Source organism: Neospora caninum, chromosome II, assembly GCF_000208865.1.
Source record: "Neospora caninum Liverpool complete genome, chromosome II".
Lineage (NCBI taxonomy): Eukaryota > Apicomplexa > Conoidasida > Eucoccidiorida > Sarcocystidae > Neospora > Neospora caninum.
The window spans coordinates 502,304-523,707 of record NC_018387.1 but is presented as its reverse complement, the minus strand read 5'-3'; the positions used below and the strand labels follow the sequence as shown (position 1 = coordinate 523,707).

The window sequence follows — 21,404 nt, the reverse complement described above, 5'->3', positions numbered from 1 at the left end:
AAAGCGTTCGACTTTTTCGAAATTCCTATCATTCCTCCCACACGACGCGGTAGACATGCACATCCATACACTAAATAGATCGTTACACACATATGCACACGTATCTACCTACATGTGCATATATATATATATATATATATATATATATGCATATATCTGTATATATGGTTGTATTTATGTATATGAATCCCTCCATCGTGTCTAAGAGACAGACTGACACTGAGAGGAGAACTGGAGCGCCGCGAGGATCATCTCTGACATGGCGTCTGTGACCTTGTGCTTGGCCCAACATCGGTCTCTTGCGGAGCGTTTGGCAAACTATCGCTCCGATTTCTCTCCCTGCACAGAACCCGGCACCTTGCGAGTTTCCTTTCTAACTCCAAATGTTGTAACGGCCGGTGATAGCTCGCGCCGTCTGTGTGTTGCTTGTGTTCAACGACCGCACAGCCAGCGCCTCCAGCAACTGTCGGCATTCATTCCTGAAGACAGCGGCACAGACAGAAGAGCGCGCGCGGATGAGCCGAGTCGCTCAGAGAGAGAAAAATCCGACAGAGAAGGCAGACAAAGCACACGGCAAACAAAACAAGTTTGGTCTCTTGAGCGGTCGCGGATGGAGAACGGGAAAAATCAGCAGGCAAGAAACGCCGCAACTTTGGACTCCTTTTTGTCGGCACCCGTTCATGGCTCCGAAGAATATACAGGGACCAGAGAGAATCGACGCCGCATGCACCTTCCCATCTCTCGCCCGTTTTTTACCTTGCACGCTGGACAATGATCGGAGTCGCGCCGATGATCTCCACGTGCAGGTATTTCGCTCCCGGGGCGAGTTTGATTTTGTGTTTTTCTTTCGGCTCCACGTGCTGGCCTTTCACGTAGAGGACTGCACCCGTCTCCTCCATCAGCCGGTTGAGCACATCCTGAAGAACACCGCCCCAAAGAGCAGTGAATGCGGCAGCATGCAGGGAAAGTAGAGAGACAAGAAAGCGAACCGGGAAGCGGAGCCAAGGGGAGCAGCACATTCCACCGGAAATCGCTATAAGAGTCTTGGGCCAATGCGTAGATAAAGAACGCAAGAAAAACCGCTTCACATGCACGATTGCCTCGTCCAAAAAAACGCTAGATGTGCACATCCCGATCGAGTTGTATATGGACCTGGCGGGTCCGCTCTGGCTTTCACCTCCCTTCTGTCTCGCTCTAGCTACACGCCAGCCGTTGAAGGAGTAGCCCTGGAAAATTTCAGCGGAAAAGGCTACTTCAGTTCTCATCAACCAATCTCGTTCTCCCTCCTACCTCCCCAGAAAACCCACGTTTCTTGCCAGCAAAAGGTCGGTTCGACACTTTCAACTCCCTCCACTAACGTCTTCAAACTATAAAATTCACAGAAGCATGCATTTTTACACCTACAGATACAGACGAATACACCCGTGAAGAAATATAAGGAGATTGTGTGTCTGCGCTGTCGTGTCGCCGGTTGGTGTTGGTCTTACTCTCTGCGTGAACTTGTATCTCGCAATCTGCGGGTAGTCGTTGATTTCGAATTCATCCACGAAGTTCCCGGTGTTGGGACATTTGTACCCGCGTTCACTGAGGCCGCGGATCTTGCCAAGCGTTGCATTCGCCGGAGACAAAACCGCCAAGGCCGCCGCCACACTCTGAGCTGTTTGGCTCTGAGAAGGAAGGCGGTCGCGGGCAAGCGACGCATTTGCAGAAAACAGACAAACAAATGAACAAAGAAACTGAGACACCTCCCCGCCACCACAGCCGTCTCTCTCAGACTTCCCTCTTCCACATTCTCTGACAAATACACCTAGCGATACATTTATATAAATACACATGAGTCAATATAGATGCATGTGCATTTGTCTATATATCCCTGTACATGTTTAGAACCGTGACCATCTTTCCCTATATGCACAGATGTATATCAGTATATATAGATATACAGATGAACGCAGCACTCCACGGAAGCCACGAGGATCGATAGGGGGTGCTTGTCTTACCGACATATTTCGCAGTTTCGCGAGGTTTGCCTGGAGGGCCATGGAGGCCGTGAGACTTTGTGATCCACTCTTCAAGAGTTCCAGAGCCTGAGTAGCCGCCTCAGCGACTTCGTCTCCGCCGCCCGCAGCCGCAGCCGCCGCGGTCGCCGCCGCAGCCGCCACGGCGAGCTGTTGCTGATGCTGACTCGGCGTGAGACCGGTCGTCGAGGCGGTCGCGGCTCCAGCGGCCGCCGAGGCTCGGCTCGAAGTCAGGTAGTTTGTCAGCGACTGCTTGACTGCGGCAAAGTGCCTGGCGCGCTCGATGGGATCCACAATGTGCTGCACGGCGTTCTGGGCCATACGCTCCGCCTACGAACAAAAACGCGAGATTAAGGTGGAAAACGAGGCAGGTCAGGGAAAGGGAACGGTGAGCAAAGCGAGAGAATGCGAGGTGAGAGAAAACGGGAAAGGTCCGAAGGCGAGAACAAGGGAAAGGTGCGAGGTGAGAGAAAAAGGGGAAGGTTCCAAGACGAGAAAAGGCGAGAGGATGCGAGAAAAAGCGAGAGGATGCGAGATGAGCGAACGAATACGGAGACCCAAGCGGGTGTCGACGGAGACAAGGGCGAAGCAGGAGAGAGGAGACAGACACAGAGGAAGGCAGACGCGTGAAGGGGAAGAAACCTGTCTTTTTCCGCTTCGGAAAGAGTCACTGAGAGGCGCGAAGAAACCCATTCCCCTCTCGAATACCTGCTGAGGGATCGACAACGTCGATGTGTCGCCTGCAGCAGCCGGCGCCAAGGGTGCGCCTGGAGGTGGTGGAGGCGGTACGACTGACCGCAGCTTCTCTTCATCTTGGCGCCTGCGAAAAACGAACGAGACACGGACACCCCGGCTGCGCGTCGAAAAAGCAAAGGGCGAAACGCACGCGAGAACGGGTCGACCCAGAAAGCGCAGAGAGAAATGGAGAGAAAACGGTCGGAAACAAGAGGAAATGTATTCAGGTGTGTCGAACGCGATGAAACGCCCAAAGCTGTCAACTAAAAGACACGTGTTGTCCATACACACGTTTAACTACTTCAAACGGAACCAAGCACTTTATAAAGTCCAGGCTGGACTCTTTCCTTTTAGTTCCTCCGTCGAAAAGACCGTTAGACAGGACAAAACGACCGCGTTCCTCCGAATCGAGACGCGAGAGGAAACATCCTAAGACTCGCGGGCTTCCTCTTTTCTCTTCCACTTTCTGCAGCGCGCCCTTCCCTCTAAAGAAACTCCTCATCCCCTCTCTCTGTCTTTTTCGCGTTCTCTCCTTTCCTCTGTTCATCTCGACTGCTCCTGCTTCTCGCTTTTGCTTCCTGGATTCCGTTTCCTTTTCGCGGGATCCCTTCTCACCTGAGCAACTCGGCGACGGCCCGCGCGCGCTCCGCGCCTTCGGAGTTCGCCACGCCCGTGCCGAAAGAGGCAGCTTGTCTCTGCGCGAGAGCGGCTGCCTTGGCCGCGGCCTCGGCGACGGCTGACTGCAGCGAATTTCCATCGGAAAAGGATTTGAGAACGTCGGAGGCGTTGAAATTCACCGGCAACCCCGTGACTGGATCTAAGCCCGCGGCGGGCGGACCTCGGACTCCCGAATCCTCGCTGCGGTCCGCCGACGGCCCGAGAACGTCGTCCGGTGCGAGAAGATCCGAGTCGAAGAACTCTTCGTCCTCGCCGTCCTTCTCGATGCCGAGCTCCTTCTTGGCTTGTTGGCGCTCGCGCTGCTGCCGGCTCTTTTCCGAGGCAGAAAACGAGAAGCCGCGACCGCCGAAACCGCCTCCTTTCTTCTTCTCGTGCAACCCCAAATTGCACTCCTGCTTGTACTGCGACGACAAATCGGAAAGCGCCTGAGGGACCGGCTGCCCCGACTGCGTAAGCGCCTAAAAAGACAGAGGAACAACGGAAGAAGACACGCAGATCGACAGGGACAACGAAGCGACAAACGGACAACACTGCCGGGGAAAGCAAAGACGCAACAGACAACGCAGGCAAAACTGGAAGCGCGGGAGCCCGTGCACAAGTGTGTACACACAGATGCATATATAGACAGGTATAGACAGAGACCGATACATAAAAAGATAAACACACATTTAGATGTAGGCATCGATCTGGATCTCGCTTCACAAAGATATACACAGTTTCGCATGCATGCACACACACATGTACACAAATACAAATACATATATATATATATATATATATATACATATATATATATATATATATAATATGTGTGTGTATGCCGGTGTCCCGGAGAGCACAGAGCCGTTTTTTTTGCCACAAGACGGTTGGTCTTACTGCACCCTGCTTTGCGTCGGAGTCAGCGCTCGACCTCGGCGTACCTTTTCCAGATCATCAGCTTTGTCGGCGTCGTCCTTCGTCAAGAAAGTGTAAGCAACGCCGATGCGGCCTGCGCGTCCGGTTCGCCCAATGCGGTGGACGTAATCCTCGATGTGGTTCGGACAAGTCATGTTGATCACCAACACGCAACGCTGGCAATCCAAACCACGAGCCGCCACGCTCGTCGCAATCAACAGGGTGCGCACGCCGTCCTGAAAAAATCATACCGCTCGCATCTCATCCTATTCACTGACAAATATATATATATATATATATATATATATATATATATATGCACGTTGTAAAAATCTATATGAATATATATATATATATATATATATTTATGTAGGTATATGTGTATGTGTGTATGTATAAAGATGTATGTCTGCATATGTATGTCTACATGGGTATATCTGTGTGGTTTGCGTACTGCTGCGTCTAGACAGGTTGGCGGGCGAAGCTGTGCAGGTCGGAAGGGCTTCGTTCTCTTTTCCGATCCGGATAAAAAGACGCACCTGGAACTCTTGAATTGTGAATTCGCGATCTGTTTGGTCCTGGCCACCGTGAAGCGTCGCGGCTTGGTAGCCATACTGCATGCAGACACACACGGCGCCGCGCGGTATCGAAGAACGTGAAGAAGAAACAAGAGAGAGTTGACGGGGAGAGCAGCGATGGAGAAGGCGCGTCTGGGCCGGCAGGCGGCAAGGCATCACGAGACGAGGGGAGAGAGACACGGCGACAGGCCGAAGAGAGAGGTCGTGCAACACGAAATGCAATAAAAAAAACACGGACGACAGAGTGGCGAGGGACAGAAGACGAGCTCACCTTGAGGAGTTCCGTGAAGAGTTCATCGGCCTCGACTTGGCGATTGACGAAAATGATAACCGAACCGTGTTCTTGCCACTCTCCGAGAAGCTGCAGTAATCTGCGAACGAGCAGCGACGCAGGACCACGCAGTCGAGGAAAGTCATGGATTCACAGAAACCGCCGACAGAGAGGGCCAGGAGAGCAAGAGAAACCAAGATAAATCCAAGACAGGGAAAGAAACAGTTCGAAGGCGCCAACGCAAAGAGACGACAGCCCCTTTGCGCTAGGTAAGACAGGGTTTTCGGTCCCAAGCAATAAGAAGGTAACGCAGCTTAATCTTCTACGTTACGTGAATCACATCACATTCATCGTTGATGGGATATGATGACAAAAAAACAAACAAACCAGTGGGCCAGACGTGCCTCATGAGGCCGAGCACACATCTCCAGCACATCCACGCATCACTTAGATACACATATAAATATATTTTTTTCATTTGCAGGAATATTTGCATGTCTATTTAGGAAGTGTGGTGAGTCTGAGCGTGTGAAAATGACCGGAGAAGCGCTGAACGGCGCAAAGGCGTACCTGAAGAACTTTCTCTCCTCGTCCATGACTTCCACGTACTGCTGGACATTCGCTGCCGTTCGGCCCTTCTCGCCGACGATAATCTCCACGGGTTTCTGCAGAATGCGACGAGCTAGCGCTGCACGCATCACAGATCGGCGTCTCTACACACGTCAATACGTGTATACATAAGCGTATATACGAGTGTGTATATGAGTGTATATATGAGTGTATACTGAGTGTATATGTGAGTTTAAACGAAGGAACACATGTAAGTTCGAGAACATCTATAACTTTATATCCATGTAAGTACACACATACATGTTCACGACGTGTATCACGGGGGAACGCCGGAGCCAAAAACGGCGGACGACAGCGCATCCAATCGCGTCGGATCCCTGCGTCTGATGTCGAGACGCAGTGCAGTGTTCATTTCCACGCAGCAGCAATGCCTTCTTTCAACCCAAAACGCATGCGCCACGACACAGAGTGTGAGTACCCGACTCTGCAAATGCATCACAACGCCACTAGTTATGTGCATGCACGCGCTGGTGTACGCATACAAACGAAAAGTAACTACTAGAGAGTCACAGAGACGCAGATGTCGATACCTGGAGATACCCATTTCCGTATGCATCTACGCATCGGCGAATATAAACCTATGTGCACATACATTTCTCGCTACTGTGGTTTCGTTACCTTCGATGTGGGGAGGGAAGGTGGCTGAGAAGAGACATGTTTGGCGATCTGGCCTCGACGAAGCGATGATGGACGTGACTTGGGGTTCGAAGCCAAAGTCGAACATGCGGTCTGCCTCATCCAAGACGATGAATGTCACGCGCTGCAAGAACAAGGAAAAAATCGAAACGGAAAAGAAGTTTCAGAAAAAAAGGGATCGAAGCCCGCCGCAGTCAGCCTTCTTCCTTCCCCCCGCCTAGGGCTACTGTCTTCGCCAGGCGCCTCTCGAACGCGAAGAGACGCTCACTCTGTACGCAAATGCGATTTTTCAAAGTCCGCACACGCAGGTCGAGCGCGCTCCGCTGGAAATCGTATTTTGAAGCATCCTCAGCTCTGCGTTCTCGCTGTCAAACTCTCTAAAAGGACAGTCGACGAGACTCACTTTGAGTGAAGTCACGCGGCCTCCGTTCATCGTCAGAATGTCAATGAGACGCCCAGGAGTGCCGACCATCACCTCAACCCCTCTCTTGATCGCACCCAGTTGGCTGCACAGTCCAGACAAAAATGCGACGCAAATGGAGAGAACGAAGAGCAGGAAAAAACCCACCAGACGAGTCGAACGAAAGCGAGAGCGGTCTGGGGACGCTGAGAGCCTTTCCGGTCCTTGATGCACAAGCGACTGGGCGAGGAAGCAGCCAGGAGCGAAGGCGACGCATGCGGCAAAGCACGCAGTAGAGAGAACGGATGCGCTAGAGAGACACGATCGCAGAAACGGGCGAGATCGAAAGTGGGAATGGAGAAGGAAAGCACAAGAAAACGTGGAAAGGCAAAGCAGGAGCAACACCCAAAGACTTGCATGCAAAGGAAGCCAAGAGACACCGAAGACCAGGAGAGGAGGAGAAAAACACAGAGACAGAGAGAGAACGAGACAGAGAAAGAGGAGAGAGAGAGAGCGACAGGACATGGGGTGCACGAATCGTCAGAAATGTGACCGCATCTCCACGCGGGGTGCCTGCTGGATGAAAATGAGCAGAATCTCCGCACGCCTTTTTTATCGGGCGTCAAAACGCGAAACCCAACCGCGGCGCGGGCCATGGAATCGCGAATTGGTTTATAAAAACGGTTTCAGGAGACCAGCGAGGGCGTCTTTCTCGCTTCGCATCTCGGCTCCTACCTGCCAATCCCCGCCCCTCCGTAGCATGCAACCGCACTGAGGTCCACCAGCTTGCAGCAACGATTGATTTCCTTGAAGATCTGGACGCACAACTCCCGCGTCGGAGCAATCACCTGAAAAACGCAGAGACAGGCGGGGGAGATCTCCAAAAAACGTGCGAGAGCGAAGAACACCAGACACACCACGGGGCCTCTGTAGACAACCAACCGAAGATCGACGTGCAAAACCAAAGCGTGACACGCGGACAAGCGCAGAAGCAGGCAGGCGCCCAGAGGCACATTCGGGCAGCGACGAGGAAGAAAACCCAGAAGACGTGGCAGACGCAGGGCGTCGAAGCATGCAGGCTCGGTATTCGGGCAGAAGGCGAAAGAGAAACACGTGGAAGTAGGCCTTTCTCTTTCGCTCAATCGTGTGCTTTATCTCGCCTGGAACCGCCGTTTTCTCGCACTTCTTACCAAGGCAATGGCGCCGTCTTTGAAATCTTTGTAGACGACAACTTTCTCTTTTCCACTTTTCTTCTCCTCGGTCGGAGCTTTCTGGATCTTTTTGTCTCCGTCTTCTTCGCCTTCCCCTGTCTCCGCCTCAAGTTTCTTGCTCGCCAGATAGGTCTTGTACTGCTGTCTCACAGAGAGCACGTGGCGAATCAACGGGAGACCGTACGCCAGCGTCTTGCCGCTGCCAGTCTCAGCCACAGCGATCACGTCTCGTCCACACATGAGGCAGGGAATCGCCTGCATCTGAATCGGGAATGGCGCCGTGATCCCGCGAAGCGTGAGGTACTGTAGACAGAGGGAGGCAGACGCGAAGCAGGAGACACAAGAAACCAGGTGAAAAAAACAGCGGATTTCATGCATTTCGTAAGCCGTGTGCCGTCACACCCCAGACAGGGAGGCAGAGACGCCCTCCACAGATACCCCCTCCACAGATACCCTCTTTCTGGATACAACAGAGGAACAGACTGGACAAGACAGGGGCGTTTTTCCTTCCAGCATGTTCTCACCTTGACGATTTTGTCGGGCAGCCCGCACTGAAAGAAAGTTGTGATGGGTCGAGGACACTGTTTTCCCCGGACTTTGATGTTTCCGTGAGTCTTTCGGAGGGCGTCAACCTCGTGGTCTTTCATGCACGTTATCTCTTTCACTTGAATGTACAGATTCTTCTTGATCGGAGGATACGCGGATGCTTCGTGGTCGACTGTGGGCAGCTGTTTCTTTGCTCCGACTTTCAAGAGGAGGTCGAAATACGAAAGATTTTCATCTCCCCCCTGGGCACCTTTCTCCTTTCCGTCCTCGTCCTCGCTACTTGACTCCTCCTCTTCACCGTCCGAAAAGACGCGCTCGTCCTCCTCGTCTTCATTCCTCTTTTTCTTCTTTTTCCTCTCTCCAGCGCCAGGATCCGCTCCTGACATCACTGCTCGAGTCATCTTCAAGCGTTTCTCTCTCTCTTCCGCGCGCTTCTGCGCTTCTTCCTTCTTCTTCTTCATCTCCTCCATGAACACGCGGTAGTATGCATCATCCTCGTCCTTCGCGCCTTCCTCACCGGCAGCACTCGCCCCCGCGACGGCTGCCGCCGCCTCCGCCGCTGCGTCTGCCTCCGCCGCTGCGTCGACCTCCATGTCTCTCGGCCCCTCCGGCGCCGGTGGAGCCCAACTAATGGTTTCGGAGGTTCCGGCGTCAGCTGGCTCACTCTTGACTCGCACGGGGGAGCGCCCCCCGTCCGCGTGTTGTTTCCTAGCTGCTTCAGCTGCGATGTGGTTCGCAGAAGCCTTAACAGGATCTGGAGGAGTCTCCTCGCGATTGTTCACTTCCTCGCCTTTCTCGAGAGTCTGCAGGCGCGGCGCCGGAGATGCCTCGCGAGAAGAAACGGACGGCAGAGAAGCGGGTGTTGACAAAGACTCATGGTCATCCGCTTGCTCTGCTTTAACCGGAGACGAAGAGGTCGGCCCTCCCTGCTCGGTTGAGGTTTCGCCTTCAGGCTTCACAGGAATGAACTGGTGCTCAATTTCGGCCCATCTCGAGATCTCCTCCAGAGAAATACTTCGATTGGTGCCAGCACCGGCAGCCGGATCCTTTTTCTCTTTCGGCGCTTCCTTCTTCCCCTTCGTGTTCAGACACCGCAGCTGCGCAACGCGGCCGCGCTCCTCCTCCTTCGCTGCGTCCAGCTGCAAAGAGAACAGACGAAATCAGGCGCGAAAACGAAATGGGGCCACCAATGCATGCGAAAGGATACACAGAATACCCCTAGAAAACTGATGACAAGCTCTCTGGAAACGTCATGCTTCCAGCGTCGCGACCGCCTGAGTGCAGGTTGAATCTGCCGTTAAAGGCATCTTTTGAGGTGTGAAAGCGGAACGGGTTTTTTTGTCGAGAAGCATAAAAGAGCTGTTACGTCTGTTGGGGTACTGCTGGCATCGCATTCCGGAAAAAAACGGAAAAAAAGCGATTCAACCAGAGTGTTGTACCCCGACACGCCTCGACTTCTTTCAGAAACCCTCAAGGCGTTTGTCTCTCTGTTTTTCTACCTTCTTCTCGCCCACGCTCGCCATATTTTCGTGGCTCGTGTTCTCTCTCACCTCTTCTTTCGCTTCCGACTCAAGTGCCGTCATGAACGCGTCCAGAGGGTCGCCGGATGTGCATTCCTTCTGCGTCTTCATCGCAATGGTTTTCAGAAGCACCACCTGGCGCTGCTTCCTCTCCTTCGCCTTGCTCACTTTCTTTTTCGAGCCTCGTCCTTGCTGTCCAGCTTGCTCGTCGTCATGACCCTCTCTCTCTCTTGTGTCTTCCTCTTCGTCGCCTGCCCGCTCTTCCCTCCCTTTTGCCTCAAGAGCTGCCGCCTTCTCCCCGCCTGCCGGGGCTTCGTCCCTGTCTCCTGCGCTCATCTCGACCTCTCTCTCGCTTTCCTCCTTGCCCTCACCCTTGCCGCCCCCCACGTCCCCACTGTCGTCCTCTGCACTCGGAAGCGACGGTTTCTTCACTCTGTCTCCTCGTCCCTCCTCGGATCTCCCTTCCGCCTTCTTGCCCTCAGTGGCATCTCGGCCTCCTCGGCTCGCGGAAAGCGTCTGCGCCGCCAGAGCCGCAACCGCGACCGCAGCCGCCGAGGCGGCGGCTTTCGCGGCCTGGACCGCCGCTGTGTCTCCGAGGTGCCGGAGACGCGGCTGTGGAGTGTCTCGTTTGTCTACAGACGGGGCGAGAGACGCCTTTGAGGCCGGGGCCTGGAAACGCGTAGCCCCGGGCGCCTTGTCCGGTGCGGCGCTTTGGCTTTTCCCCGCGGAGACGAGGCTGGACTGACTGTCTGGGGAGGATGCTTGAGGTGACGGAAGAGAGGACGACGAACCAGACGTTTGCTTCAGCTGTTGAAGGGCTTTAAATCGCTCGAGCCGGCTTATCTTCGAGCCCTCCTTTCCTGGCTGGGCCACGGAGCCTTTCCCCGCCTCTGTCTCGGCCTCTGGGCTCTCGGCTTTTTTCAGCGACTTCGATGCCGAAGGAGAGGGTGACGCGTCCTGCTTTGCCACAGCCGTCTCGTGAACTTCCTTTTCTCCATTTGAGCAACTCTCTCTCGCGAGTTGTTTGAGGCGGTCAAGGCGCGCTTTCCCTTCCTCTACGAAAGCTGCGCCCTTGCTGTCTCCCTTCTCCTCCGCGTTCTTCTCCCTCTCGCGTTTCTCTGTCTCTCTCTCCGTCGCAGTCTTGTCCTCCCTCGTCGCGCCCTTCTCTTCACTTCTTCGTCTCCTCTTGTACCACTGCCTGTCGCCGTCGCTGTCGCTGTCTGAGACCGAACGGGACGGCCGTTCGCCGTCGCGTCTCCTGTCTCCTTCGCGTCTACTCCGGCATCTCTCGCGGTCCGGCTCCCGCTCTGCCTTGCGCCTGTCGCGCCTTCCCTCTCCTCTGGACGGCGATCGGCTGTCGCTCTCGCTGCGCCTCCGTCCTCTGCTGCCTCTGTCGCGCTTGCTTCTCTCGTAGCCACTCTCGGAGCGTCCGAGTCTCTCCTCGGGCCTCGCACCTCTTCCTCGGTCTTCGCGTCCCGATCGGCACGGGCGAGAGTCTCTGTCTTCCTCTTCGCGACCGCGCGCTCTGCGACTGCTCGGCCTTTGGCCCGAGTCGCGAGGTGCGGTCGCCCGCGAAGAGGAAGAGTAACGCGACGAGTAGTGCGAAGCCGAGCTGCGGCCTCGATCATCAAGCGCGTCTCGCCGCGTGCTCCGCGAAGTGCCGCAGTACGAGCGGGAAGAGGCTCTGTGGCCGTCCTCGCTGGAGGAGCCGGAGTCCCGGCGTCTCCGACGAGAAGAAGAGGATGTGCTCATGATGACGAGCTCGCGGGCACATCTGCACTCTCGCCTCGCTGGTCTCTCGGTCGCTTGCGAGGCGCAAGCGACAGTTCCGTTCCTAGGAGAGTCTGCTCGAGTCGCGAAGGGCACGGGGACACAGAGGCGACGACGCAAACTCCGGACAAAAGAGGAAGGGCGGCAAGACACGCATACTTTGACAGCCCCGAGCGCGCAGGCGAGGGGAGCGAGAGAGAAACTAGTGAAGAGAAAACGAAGGCTGCCTTTCCGCGTCAGGACGAGAGGCGAGGAGAACGACTGCGAACTGAGATCAGCAGGAGGGGAAAGAAAAACAGTCAAGCAGAAAAACGGAGACGGATTTACGAGGCCGGTCGCGACGAATGGAAGAGGAAGAGAGAGGAAACCGGAGAAGGGTTTCTCGCGCGACGCAAAGCGAAACAGAGGTTGCCTTTTGTGGAGGATTGAAGGGAGAGAGGGAACGAGAAAAGCATGGAGAAGGAAGTCGAGAAAAAGAGCAAGAGGAGAATCTCAGCCACAACCGCTTGGAACGTCGCACTGGAAAGAGACCCACGAGGATGCGCCTTTTCTTCTCGCTCGCAGACGTCACACGCGAGCACCGAGCAAAGGCGGCACAGAAAAGGGGATAAAAGATGAAAGGAAAGAAAGAACGAAAGAGAGGGACCGGGAAAAAGGGCGACAGCAACGGGGCGTGGTTGAAACTACGCGAACGGAGGTCGGACAAGCAGAACCGGAGAGGAGCCACGCAAGGCGGACGGGGAGAATCAGGGAAGAGAAAAGCTGACGTGGAATGGAGGCGGAATGAGCGAAAGGCCTCAGAAGAGAAGAAGAACCCTAGGAGTCTGGAACATGCAGACGCGAGCGCAGTTCCTGGTGGCGAAGGCGAGAGACGAGAGAGGCGACAAGAGAGAAACGAATGCGGCGTTTGGGATCACGAGACTGTACATGTGGCTGAGCGGAAGAGAACGGAAAGCCAGGAATGCAGGAAAAGACGGATGTTGTCACTCGGGGAGAAGCAACGAAGATCTGCCGGTACACGAAAACACTCTCGACCCTGTTGTCGGAGGCGCGGAACGGGGTCCGGCCACACTCGGCGAAGCAAGGCAAGTAAAAATCGATCCTTCTCGCTCCCCGATCTCGCCTCAAAACTGGAGCGGTGAAATCCTCCACCAAAAAATAGATAAGGGTCTAGATGCATGCATAGTTGTATAACTACGTATAGAGGAGGCAGGCTCTCCAGCAGTCACTCCGCGGCGAAGATGATACAGCATGGGAGACAACCGCGTATTCTGCTCTTCCTGTACAGTGTCTGCTGCAGCCGCTACCCGGTCCTTTCTTGCTGTTGACCTGTGATGGGAGGTAAATCTGGAAAAGGACGGAGTCGTCAATGCGGTCGGCCGCGAAACGGTCCCAGTGTAGTGCACGTGAACAGACAAAGAAGGGAAACGACGGGACACAGAAGGAAACAGAAGAAACAGGGAGAGCCGCAGCGCTACTCGCACGTATTTGAAACGAATTCTGGCAAAACGGGCTTTTTCACTCGGAAAAAGACGAAAGTGTAGAGTAACCGGTCCCACTATTTGCCTGTATCGACAGCGGCGAAGGGATTTCGCAACCAAGAGCACGCCTGTGTTCTCCTACAACTGGGGACCCGACGCCAACATTGCTTTCACATCAACTACGAATGAAAGAGCCTCTTTCTTTGCTTCATCGTCACAAGGCGTTTCCCAGTGTGTTTACTTGACTCGCTCTCTGTAAGCAAGCGGTCCTTCGCTGGCGGCGTGGAATGCAGGGAGAAAAAACTTCGCGGGGGAGTGATTTGCATGCAATCAAACCGCGGTTCTCGTTTCCGCTCCTTGTTGTCGTCTGACCAGTCCTTTTCCCTCCCGTTTTAGTTCCACTGCGCTTTTTCGCGGAGAATGAGAGAAGTACGTGTAGATCGAAGGCAAGGGAGAGACGAGGGGGGGGAAACGACGGTCTTCACCAATCCGCTGTCTGACCACCTGCTGATCGAGCCGAACGACAGGGGGGTACGAATTACCGATGGGGAAAGAGAGGAGGGAGAAAGGCCAGCGAGAGAGGTGGAGAGGCAGCGAAAGGTCATGTGTGGCGCTGACGTGGTGTTTTTGTCCCCTTTTGTCGCTATTTAGGTCTGTAACAAACGATGGGACGGGCAGAACGCAAGTGCATCGCAGGCCGTGTCACCGGGTGTATATACACAGGGAGTCAGCGGTTTCGAGAGCGCAGTCCTCGTTCTTGTGTCAGTTTGTAATGCAGGGCACTCACTCAAGCTAGGAGAAATCACAGGAACGCGAAAGGTGTCTCGAAGCCCTCGTGTAAGGTAGCCGTTCACCTCCGGCGAGTGTGCACAGGACACTCAGTCCGACACGTGTATCAGGCGTGGGCAGTCTCACTCGCAGCCCAGCTGCTCGCTTCCCGAATTCCCAGCGAAGAAATGCTCAGTTGGAGGATGGAGACGCAAGGGTGAACCACTCCGTTGCTTTCACGACCTGGAACAATGCGAAGGGTCTTGCACCATGTCTGAACCGTCCTGGGATCGATAAAAATTTTGGGTCAACGGAAGGAATGCCACGCAGGAGGGCGCGACGATGTCGTCCATCGGTCGTTGTACGCTTCAGACAGTTCCGTGAAAGCAGATGCACTCAACTCCTTGGCAGCAATCGGATCCTGGGTTCAAGGCAAACGCGTGCCCCGTGCGACCCAGGGCTGTGTCTTCAGCTCGGGAGAGCCCGGGCTTTTTGCCGCACATTAGCGTTGAACTTTTGGAACTACAGCGTCGCGCAGTCACCCCTTTCCTGTGTGGCCACACATCTCTAGAACTGCCGCCAGAACCCCCAATGCGGCAACTAGGAAATTGCAAAAAGAATGGCAAGCAGTCACAACGACCGCGCTAGCGCTGTGACTTGAGAAGAATCCGATGGGAAGGATCAATCGCCTCCACAAAACACAACCAAGTCAGCGGATACGTGGCCACCGTTGCATGATACCCACCAGGGATCCGCCCGTGTGTGTCTCGTGTCGTGCACAAACAACATGTACAGTGAGAGTACGAAGCACTTTTGCGTGGAGAAGCTGCGCTCTACGTGCCTAAGGTGATCTGGTATTTTGCATGTACACATCTTTGAGATTTCGCCGTGGTCCCGCGCGTTGGGCAATAGCCGCAGGCATGCCAAATTGCCAGAGATTCACTAGAAGGCCCTTTTCTTGCATGTGGAACTGTAGAGAATTCCTGAATCTTCGCTATGACGAGCTTCGCGGTTCCATCATTGTTCGATCCGATCTGTTAAGACGTCCGGGTGTTTTCTCCCTCTCCTCGTGTAACGATCAGGCCGGTTCTCGCTCCTGATACCCTCTAAAAGATGCGCACTGCCTTGCTGCGAATATCGAGTCTTCTGCGTTTTTTGTCTTGACGCGACACCGGACATCATTTCTGCGTCTGTCTCTACATCATTCTATCACACAAACGGCGAGTATTTCTGACTGAGGCTTCCGGCCAGCAACTTCGCCAGCCCTCGCCTACACCTCCTCTCTACTATTTCTCCCGGATGCATTCTCCCGAACAAGAGGACGCGCTGCAGCCCGCAACATGGCGGAAAAGACAGAACCTTAGAAAGCGGGCAAAGAAGACGCGGAACGAAGACGAGGAAGAGACACACAGACAGACGAGCGAGGAGCCACAGTTTGGAGCATTGACAAGGGGCGGGAACGCAAGCCGGAACGATTCATTTGGAACGATCCAAAGAGAAATGGCATCCGCGAAAGACAGCGGCACACGGAAAGGAGACAAGACGAACACCAGCGAGAGTACTCCGACTCACGCCTTGCAGCGGCGAGCAGAGGACCCCAAGAGACAATATGAACGAGTGTCGGGACTTTGTCGCATTGTGAATCTGTCCTTCTTCGATAAAAACGGAAAAAAAGCTCGGGTGTGGTTCTCTAAAGACACAGGATCAGCGACAACGTAAACTGTGTTGGACAGGACACTTACGTGTCGACTGTGATGTCTGTTTTGCAAACTGTGCGTGCCAAGTGGATACCTCGCACTTCCCTCGAAAACGAAAAACGCGTTTCGGAAACGAACGTTCCCTCTGGTCTAAACACGGAAGCACATTTTCCTAGTGCAGTGTGCATGCAGCCACGTCTCCATATAAACACCTTCATTGACGCGTCCTGCGCATCCCTCCAGACTGAACGCAAGACCTACGTCCAGGTTCCTAGAACAGAATGTACCCATTAGGACAGATCTCCGTATCCTGGTCGATCCCTGTGAATCTGTCTCATCGCCAGCATCCGTCCACTTTTTTACCGGCTGCGAAAACTCGCAGACACACGGGCCAATGCCGCTCGAGAGATGGGTCTACACGTCTGTATCCGCGTCGCCCAACAAAAGGCCCACAGGCTTCAGCCCGTCCCGGGGGTGCCCCAGCTCTTGGACGAGGTCGGCGGCGCGCCCCACATTCCAGCGCCTAATGGGCCGGAGAGAAAACCTGTCCGTGAAAGGCCCGACGAAGAACAAAGACGCAAAGGCCGCGCCTGGCTGCTCTGTCTCTGAGAGCCTTCACTCCCTACTGAAGAGGACTGGTCGTACCGCTCGCTGTGACCACGTTGTCTCTCTCTTTCGTCTGTTCTGTTCAGCTGAAATTCACGCATTCTGTCTCTTTCTCCGGCTCCGGTTCCCGCCTCGGTGGGTCGCGCGTCTCGTTGTCTCTCTTGCATCGCAGGCTCCTCCGCTCCTCGTGGGCCTCTCCGCGGCGACTGCACTCGCGACGAGACCCTACGCATGCTCTCTTCTCTCCTGCCAGTCTCGCGACGCCGAAAGAGGGAAGAGGGCGGGAACCCAGAGAAGCTACCAGTCGAAAAAGGAAACGAAGAAACAGAAGATACACCTGCCTTTTTCTGTCCACACCGTTTTCCTAACAAAACAGAGTCTGACTCCAGCGGCGGTGAACCACGCACACAAGAGCTGCCATGCTGGCTCCCAAGCCCACGCAAAGGGACTGACGAAGCTGAAGAAGACGAAGCAACAGGTGAAGGCGTGGATAGTGGGAGAGAACTGCGGTTCGGACCAGAACGCGACGGAAGGCGGAGGGTGTGGTCAGCTGTTAGCTGTGTTTCGCATGCATGAGTTTTCGACGCGCTGCTGGTCGCGGGGAGCGCTGGCAGAGAAGAGGTCGAACGCGGCGACGTCGGAGTGGCTAACCGGTCCAGGCGCGGAACGGCGACGCCGAAAGCAGCAACCGACGGCAGCCAAGGAACTGTCCCTCGCGCTCGCTCTCTTCTTTCCGGCAGCTTTGCTCTTCTGTCCGGTCTTCTCTCGAGCTCTCTTTCGACTCCGACTGCAAAAGGGTCTCCGCGACGCTCTTCTCTCCCTCCGTGACGCTCTTCTCTCCCTCCGTGAAGCTCTCCTCTCCCTGTTGCTTCACGTGTCGCCTCTTCGGCCGCTCCGTCCTCGTCCACCAAGGCCCCAAGGCAGGTTCCGCGCGCCTGTCGGTGTGGCCGGCGCCGCTGTCGCTCGAGTCGCTCCCCGAGTTTCTTTATTTTCTTGCGATGCTGTCTCCTCAGCGCCCCGCCGGAGCCGGCGCCCAAGAACGCTCCAACGACTGCGCCCGCCACGGCTCCAACGGGCCCCCCGGCGGCAGCCCCGACGAAGACGCCGGCGGCGGCAGCGGCGCCGCCGCCCTGCAGCCCCCACCACCGACTCCGGCGCAGACTGGCGTCGACAAGCTCGCGACTGGCGTGCGCAACCTGGTCGCGTGCACTCTCCGTTTCGTCGACCGCAGCTAAGATCGGCTCTTCAGCCGCAGCCACGTCGCCGGCGATGTTCAAATGCATTTCGTGTAGAACATGGACGCACTGCTCCAGGTGTCTCAGCTGCTCCAGCTGTTCTTGTCTCTGCGATTCCTCGAGGTGCTCGTCGACTTCTTGCAGGCTCGTTGGTCGCCAAAGAGACGCTGAGGACGGAACGAAGGAGACACTTGGAGACGCAGCCGTCGCGCTCGACGCCAGCTGGCCGAGGCCAGAGGCGTCAGGAGCAGTCGCCGAAGGCCCGCCGCGTGTGGGGCCACAGCGAAGCGGAGGAAGAAGAACGTCTTCGTTCAACTCGCTGAGAAGCGAAGACGACGTGGGCAAGGGTCGCGAGAGAGCCGGGAGAGTTGCCCTCGCGCGCACAGCCCCCACTTGATGAGGCGAAGGCTCGCCTGAGCAGGACAGTGCGCCTCCTGGACTTCCGTGAAAACGGACAGCTCCTTGGGAGGGAAACGAGGCACACAGAGACCCAGACGAAGGCTCGCTCCTCGGTCGGATGAATCTGCTTGGACCCCTGTCGCTTCCACATCCCCCAGCGAAGTGATTGAAATCAAGAAGTTGCAGGAGGTCGTGGCTGCTGCGGTCCTCTGTGCTCGACGCGTCTCGCGTCTTCTCAGCCTCCGTCGGGCACGCAGCGATGACTTCTTCGCTTTCCCCGCCCTTCCGCGCGCCGTCTCGGCTCGGAAACGGCAGGACTTGAATATCGAGAAGCAGAACCAGCCGCTCATACTGCTGCTGAAGCCGAAGGAAGTCCTGACGCAACTTTGACAAATGCAAGCGACTCCGGTTGCTCTCGGCGACCGCCGGCCTATCCTCTGGTCGCCCGGCGCGCGCTGTCACCACCGCCAACACATGTCCCTTTCTCTCTCTTTCGTTGTCTTTGTCTCCATCGTGTGTTCGTTGTGGTTCTCGCTCCGGCGTCTTGCCCCAGGGAGGCGACGCCCGCGGGCTCGCCGGAGCGGCCTTTTCCCCCCGAGACGAGGAGCAGTCGCGAGAGGGCGGCCGCGCCTCCCGAACGCTGGAAGACGCCTCCCGAAGACTGTCCTCGGGCACGTCTCGCTTCTGCCCCTGTTCCCGTGAAGCCGTGTTTCCCTCTTTTCTCTCCTTCACTTCTCTCTTTTCCTCAAAGAGGTACTCCAAGCGCGCATGCATGGACGCACATATGATGGCGTGTTCCTGCAGACGGCGCCGCAATGCAGTTGACTCGCGCAGCGACTGTTGCCCCTCTTGCTCGAGCCTCTCGAGGAAAGAACCGACCATGCTTCCGGCGTCTCTACGCTGAACCTGTCGAGGCCGCTCGCGACTCTCGCGACCCAGAAACTCCAGACGATGGAGCAGAGAAGCGAAATCTTTGAGCATCATCGCCGCGTCTTCCTGAGCTACCGCGGGGAGCTCGCTACCGTCAAACTCGGGCACTGACAAACGTCGGGGCTCGAGCGCGGGCCACTGTGTAGGAAGAAAAAGGGGCGAAGGAGACAACACGTTTGAGACACGACAAGACTGATGAGTCTGCCCTTGGGGGGGGTGTGCAGCGACGGACGGAAACGGGAGCGGCGAAGATCGCGAACTGCTCTGGGAAGCAGCCAGCGCTATCTGCGGGACTGCATGACTCGCTTGCGGAGTGGAACTCTGCAGGTGAGAGTTGACCAGTTTTGCGCTTGGATCAGCTGTCGGCTTCGATTTCGGGAGCGCGAATGGAACGTCCAACTGTTTCGCGTCCTCAGATCTCCTTCCCTTCTCTTTCATTCCATCTCGGCCTTCGCTCGCAACATCTTGTGCGCTTCCTGTCTTCGCCCTTCGATCCTTCAGGTCGACCGACGGCCCCCGCGGCGAGGCCAGCCCTCCGTGCGCTTCACCCGGCTCTTCTCCATCTTGCGCAACTCTGTCATTCCACGCCGGAGACGCGGAGGCAGGAGGCGTGACCGCGTCCGTGGAGCGCGCAGAAGGCACAGGCCTCCGGTCGACTCTGGCGGTCGAAGCCGAAGGAGACGCGGCTCCCGCCGTGCCTCCGGATCTCCGTTGCGCGGAAACGCCAGAAAAGAGCCGAGAGGAAGAGACACTCTCAGCGGATGCGCCCGTGAGCGGCGAAGACGGCTCAGCGCCAGGGAGAGAAGAAAGAACGTCGGTTGAGGCGGCGCTGGGAGAGAGTGTGACGAAAGCGTATGTGGGGCGAGACATCGAAAAGCTCTTCTCGAGGCTCTCGACAGACGCAGACTAGAGGGGAAGAGAGAAACAGAGAGAACCGGCTCCTCTGGCGTCTCAGGGTCTCCCAGCGGAGAGAAAAAAACCGCGAAACAAACACGGAAAAAACAGGAAGAAAAGCAGAGCCACACGCAAAACCAAAGTACCACGGCGCAAGAACTGAAGCCTTCCGTGTGGGAGGAGAGGCCTCCCTCTTTCTTCAAAGGTGGTTCGAAATTCGCTCCTTCCCAGTGTGTCCGCGAGACTGGCGAACAGAAAAGTGCCCTTTCAAAGGCGCGGACGAAGGACGGATTGCTGACGCCACCAATAACGAGAGCATCCCAAAAAGAGGGAAGCAAGAGACAGGCGTGCCGGTGTCTGTACACGGGAGAGGGCCGCCTTTGTTGATTGACCCAACACAGCAGAGGTAGCTGCCTCTGTTCGTGTCGAACGACAGTCTAAATAAATTGCAGATCGTGGCATGGATGGCTCAGTGCAACCAGATACGCAAGTGCGGCCTCCCTATAGGAGGGAAGTGTCTTTGTGCTCTCTGGACCCGACACTTGAAGAGTGGAGTGTGTGCGCAACTTTTCTTCACGCTCTCGAACCTCGTGGCGTAGGCAACTCTGAGGCACACGGCACTGCCCGCCCTCGAGAAGCGGACAGTTCTTGCCCCTTCTCAGCTGACAAGTGCAAAAGCGGCCGAAAATATACGGGAAGAAGAGAGGGGTTCGGACGAAAGCAGCCACGCCAACGAGGCAATAGCTCTGCACCGTCTCGGGTCCGGCGTAACGCCAACAAAGCAGAATGAAGGGGAATCGTTGACAGCGAATCTAGCCTACAGAGAGAGACGAAACGGTCATTTTGCACAGTAAAAGGGGCAAGCGAACGGCAGGTTCGACTAAGACAAACCGGGAACACCTAGTGAAGACCTCTCCACGGATGGCACGTGCCTCACGGCGTAAGAATCGGGCAAGGAACGGCGGCAGCAAAAAAAAAAGCATCTCCGACACAGAGAAAGGCCACTGCTTCGCTGGTCTTCGCCGGGAAGAAAAATGCGAAAAGGGGCCCGAAATTCGAGTGGTCATCAAAAACCGCCAAAAAAGCTCAGAAGAGGGCGCGGAATGTTACCGTGAGGTTCCTCGGACAACATGAATGCGTTTTCCGTAAGCGACCGACATCGAATTCCGCCTTGTTCCAGTTGACCAAGAGTTATCAGCACTTCCCCGCCACGCCAAAGCCTTTCGAGGATATCTTTTTGTCTCTTCTTAATTCAGACGCTTCCTCTTTGCCAAAATGACTCGATTCCAGGCTCAACTGCCGAAGTTCAGCTGTCCAGTCTCTCGACGTGGCTTTGCTTCTCATGTGATTTTTCGCGTCTCTCGAGACCCTGCGAACGGTCGTGCGCGTTGGTTCTGCCGTGCGCGCCGCCACACTGCCCACTCTTGAGCTCGTGTGTTCTCGTTTTCCATGTTTCTTTTCCTCGAGCGTTAGCGGAGCCTTTCGTAAGCTCCGGTGGCTGTGCTCA

At 55.7% G+C, this 21,404-nt stretch overlaps 2 protein-coding genes across 2 annotated transcripts; both read right to left on the bottom strand.

Moving 5' to 3' along the window:
- Positions 1–373: 373 nt before the first annotated feature.
- NCLIV_005180 (hypothetical protein) lies at positions 374–11,869 on the bottom strand (the record flags this gene model as incomplete). The annotated part of the gene is made up of 17 exons (XM_003880028.1): positions 374–479; positions 757–917; positions 1,488–1,667; positions 2,001–2,348; positions 2,727–2,838; positions 3,369–3,889; positions 4,352–4,561; positions 4,865–4,939; positions 5,175–5,274; positions 5,745–5,862; positions 6,423–6,564; positions 6,844–6,946; positions 7,009–7,080; positions 7,576–7,688; positions 8,031–8,354; positions 8,576–9,736; positions 10,148–11,869. 17 exons carry the CDS (start codon positions 11,867–11,869, stop codon positions 374–376), a joined length of 5,568 nt encoding a protein of 1,855 aa, XP_003880077.1.
- Positions 11,870–16,247: 4,378 nt separating this feature from the next.
- NCLIV_005170 (putative ppg3) lies at positions 16,248–19,873 on the bottom strand (the record flags this gene model as incomplete). Its single annotated transcript, XM_003880027.1, has 2 exons — positions 16,248–16,356; positions 17,091–19,873. The coding sequence occupies 2 exons, from the start codon at positions 19,871–19,873 to the stop codon at positions 16,248–16,250; spliced, it is 2,892 nt and encodes a 963-aa protein (XP_003880076.1).
- Positions 19,874–21,404: the final 1,531 nt, after the last annotated feature.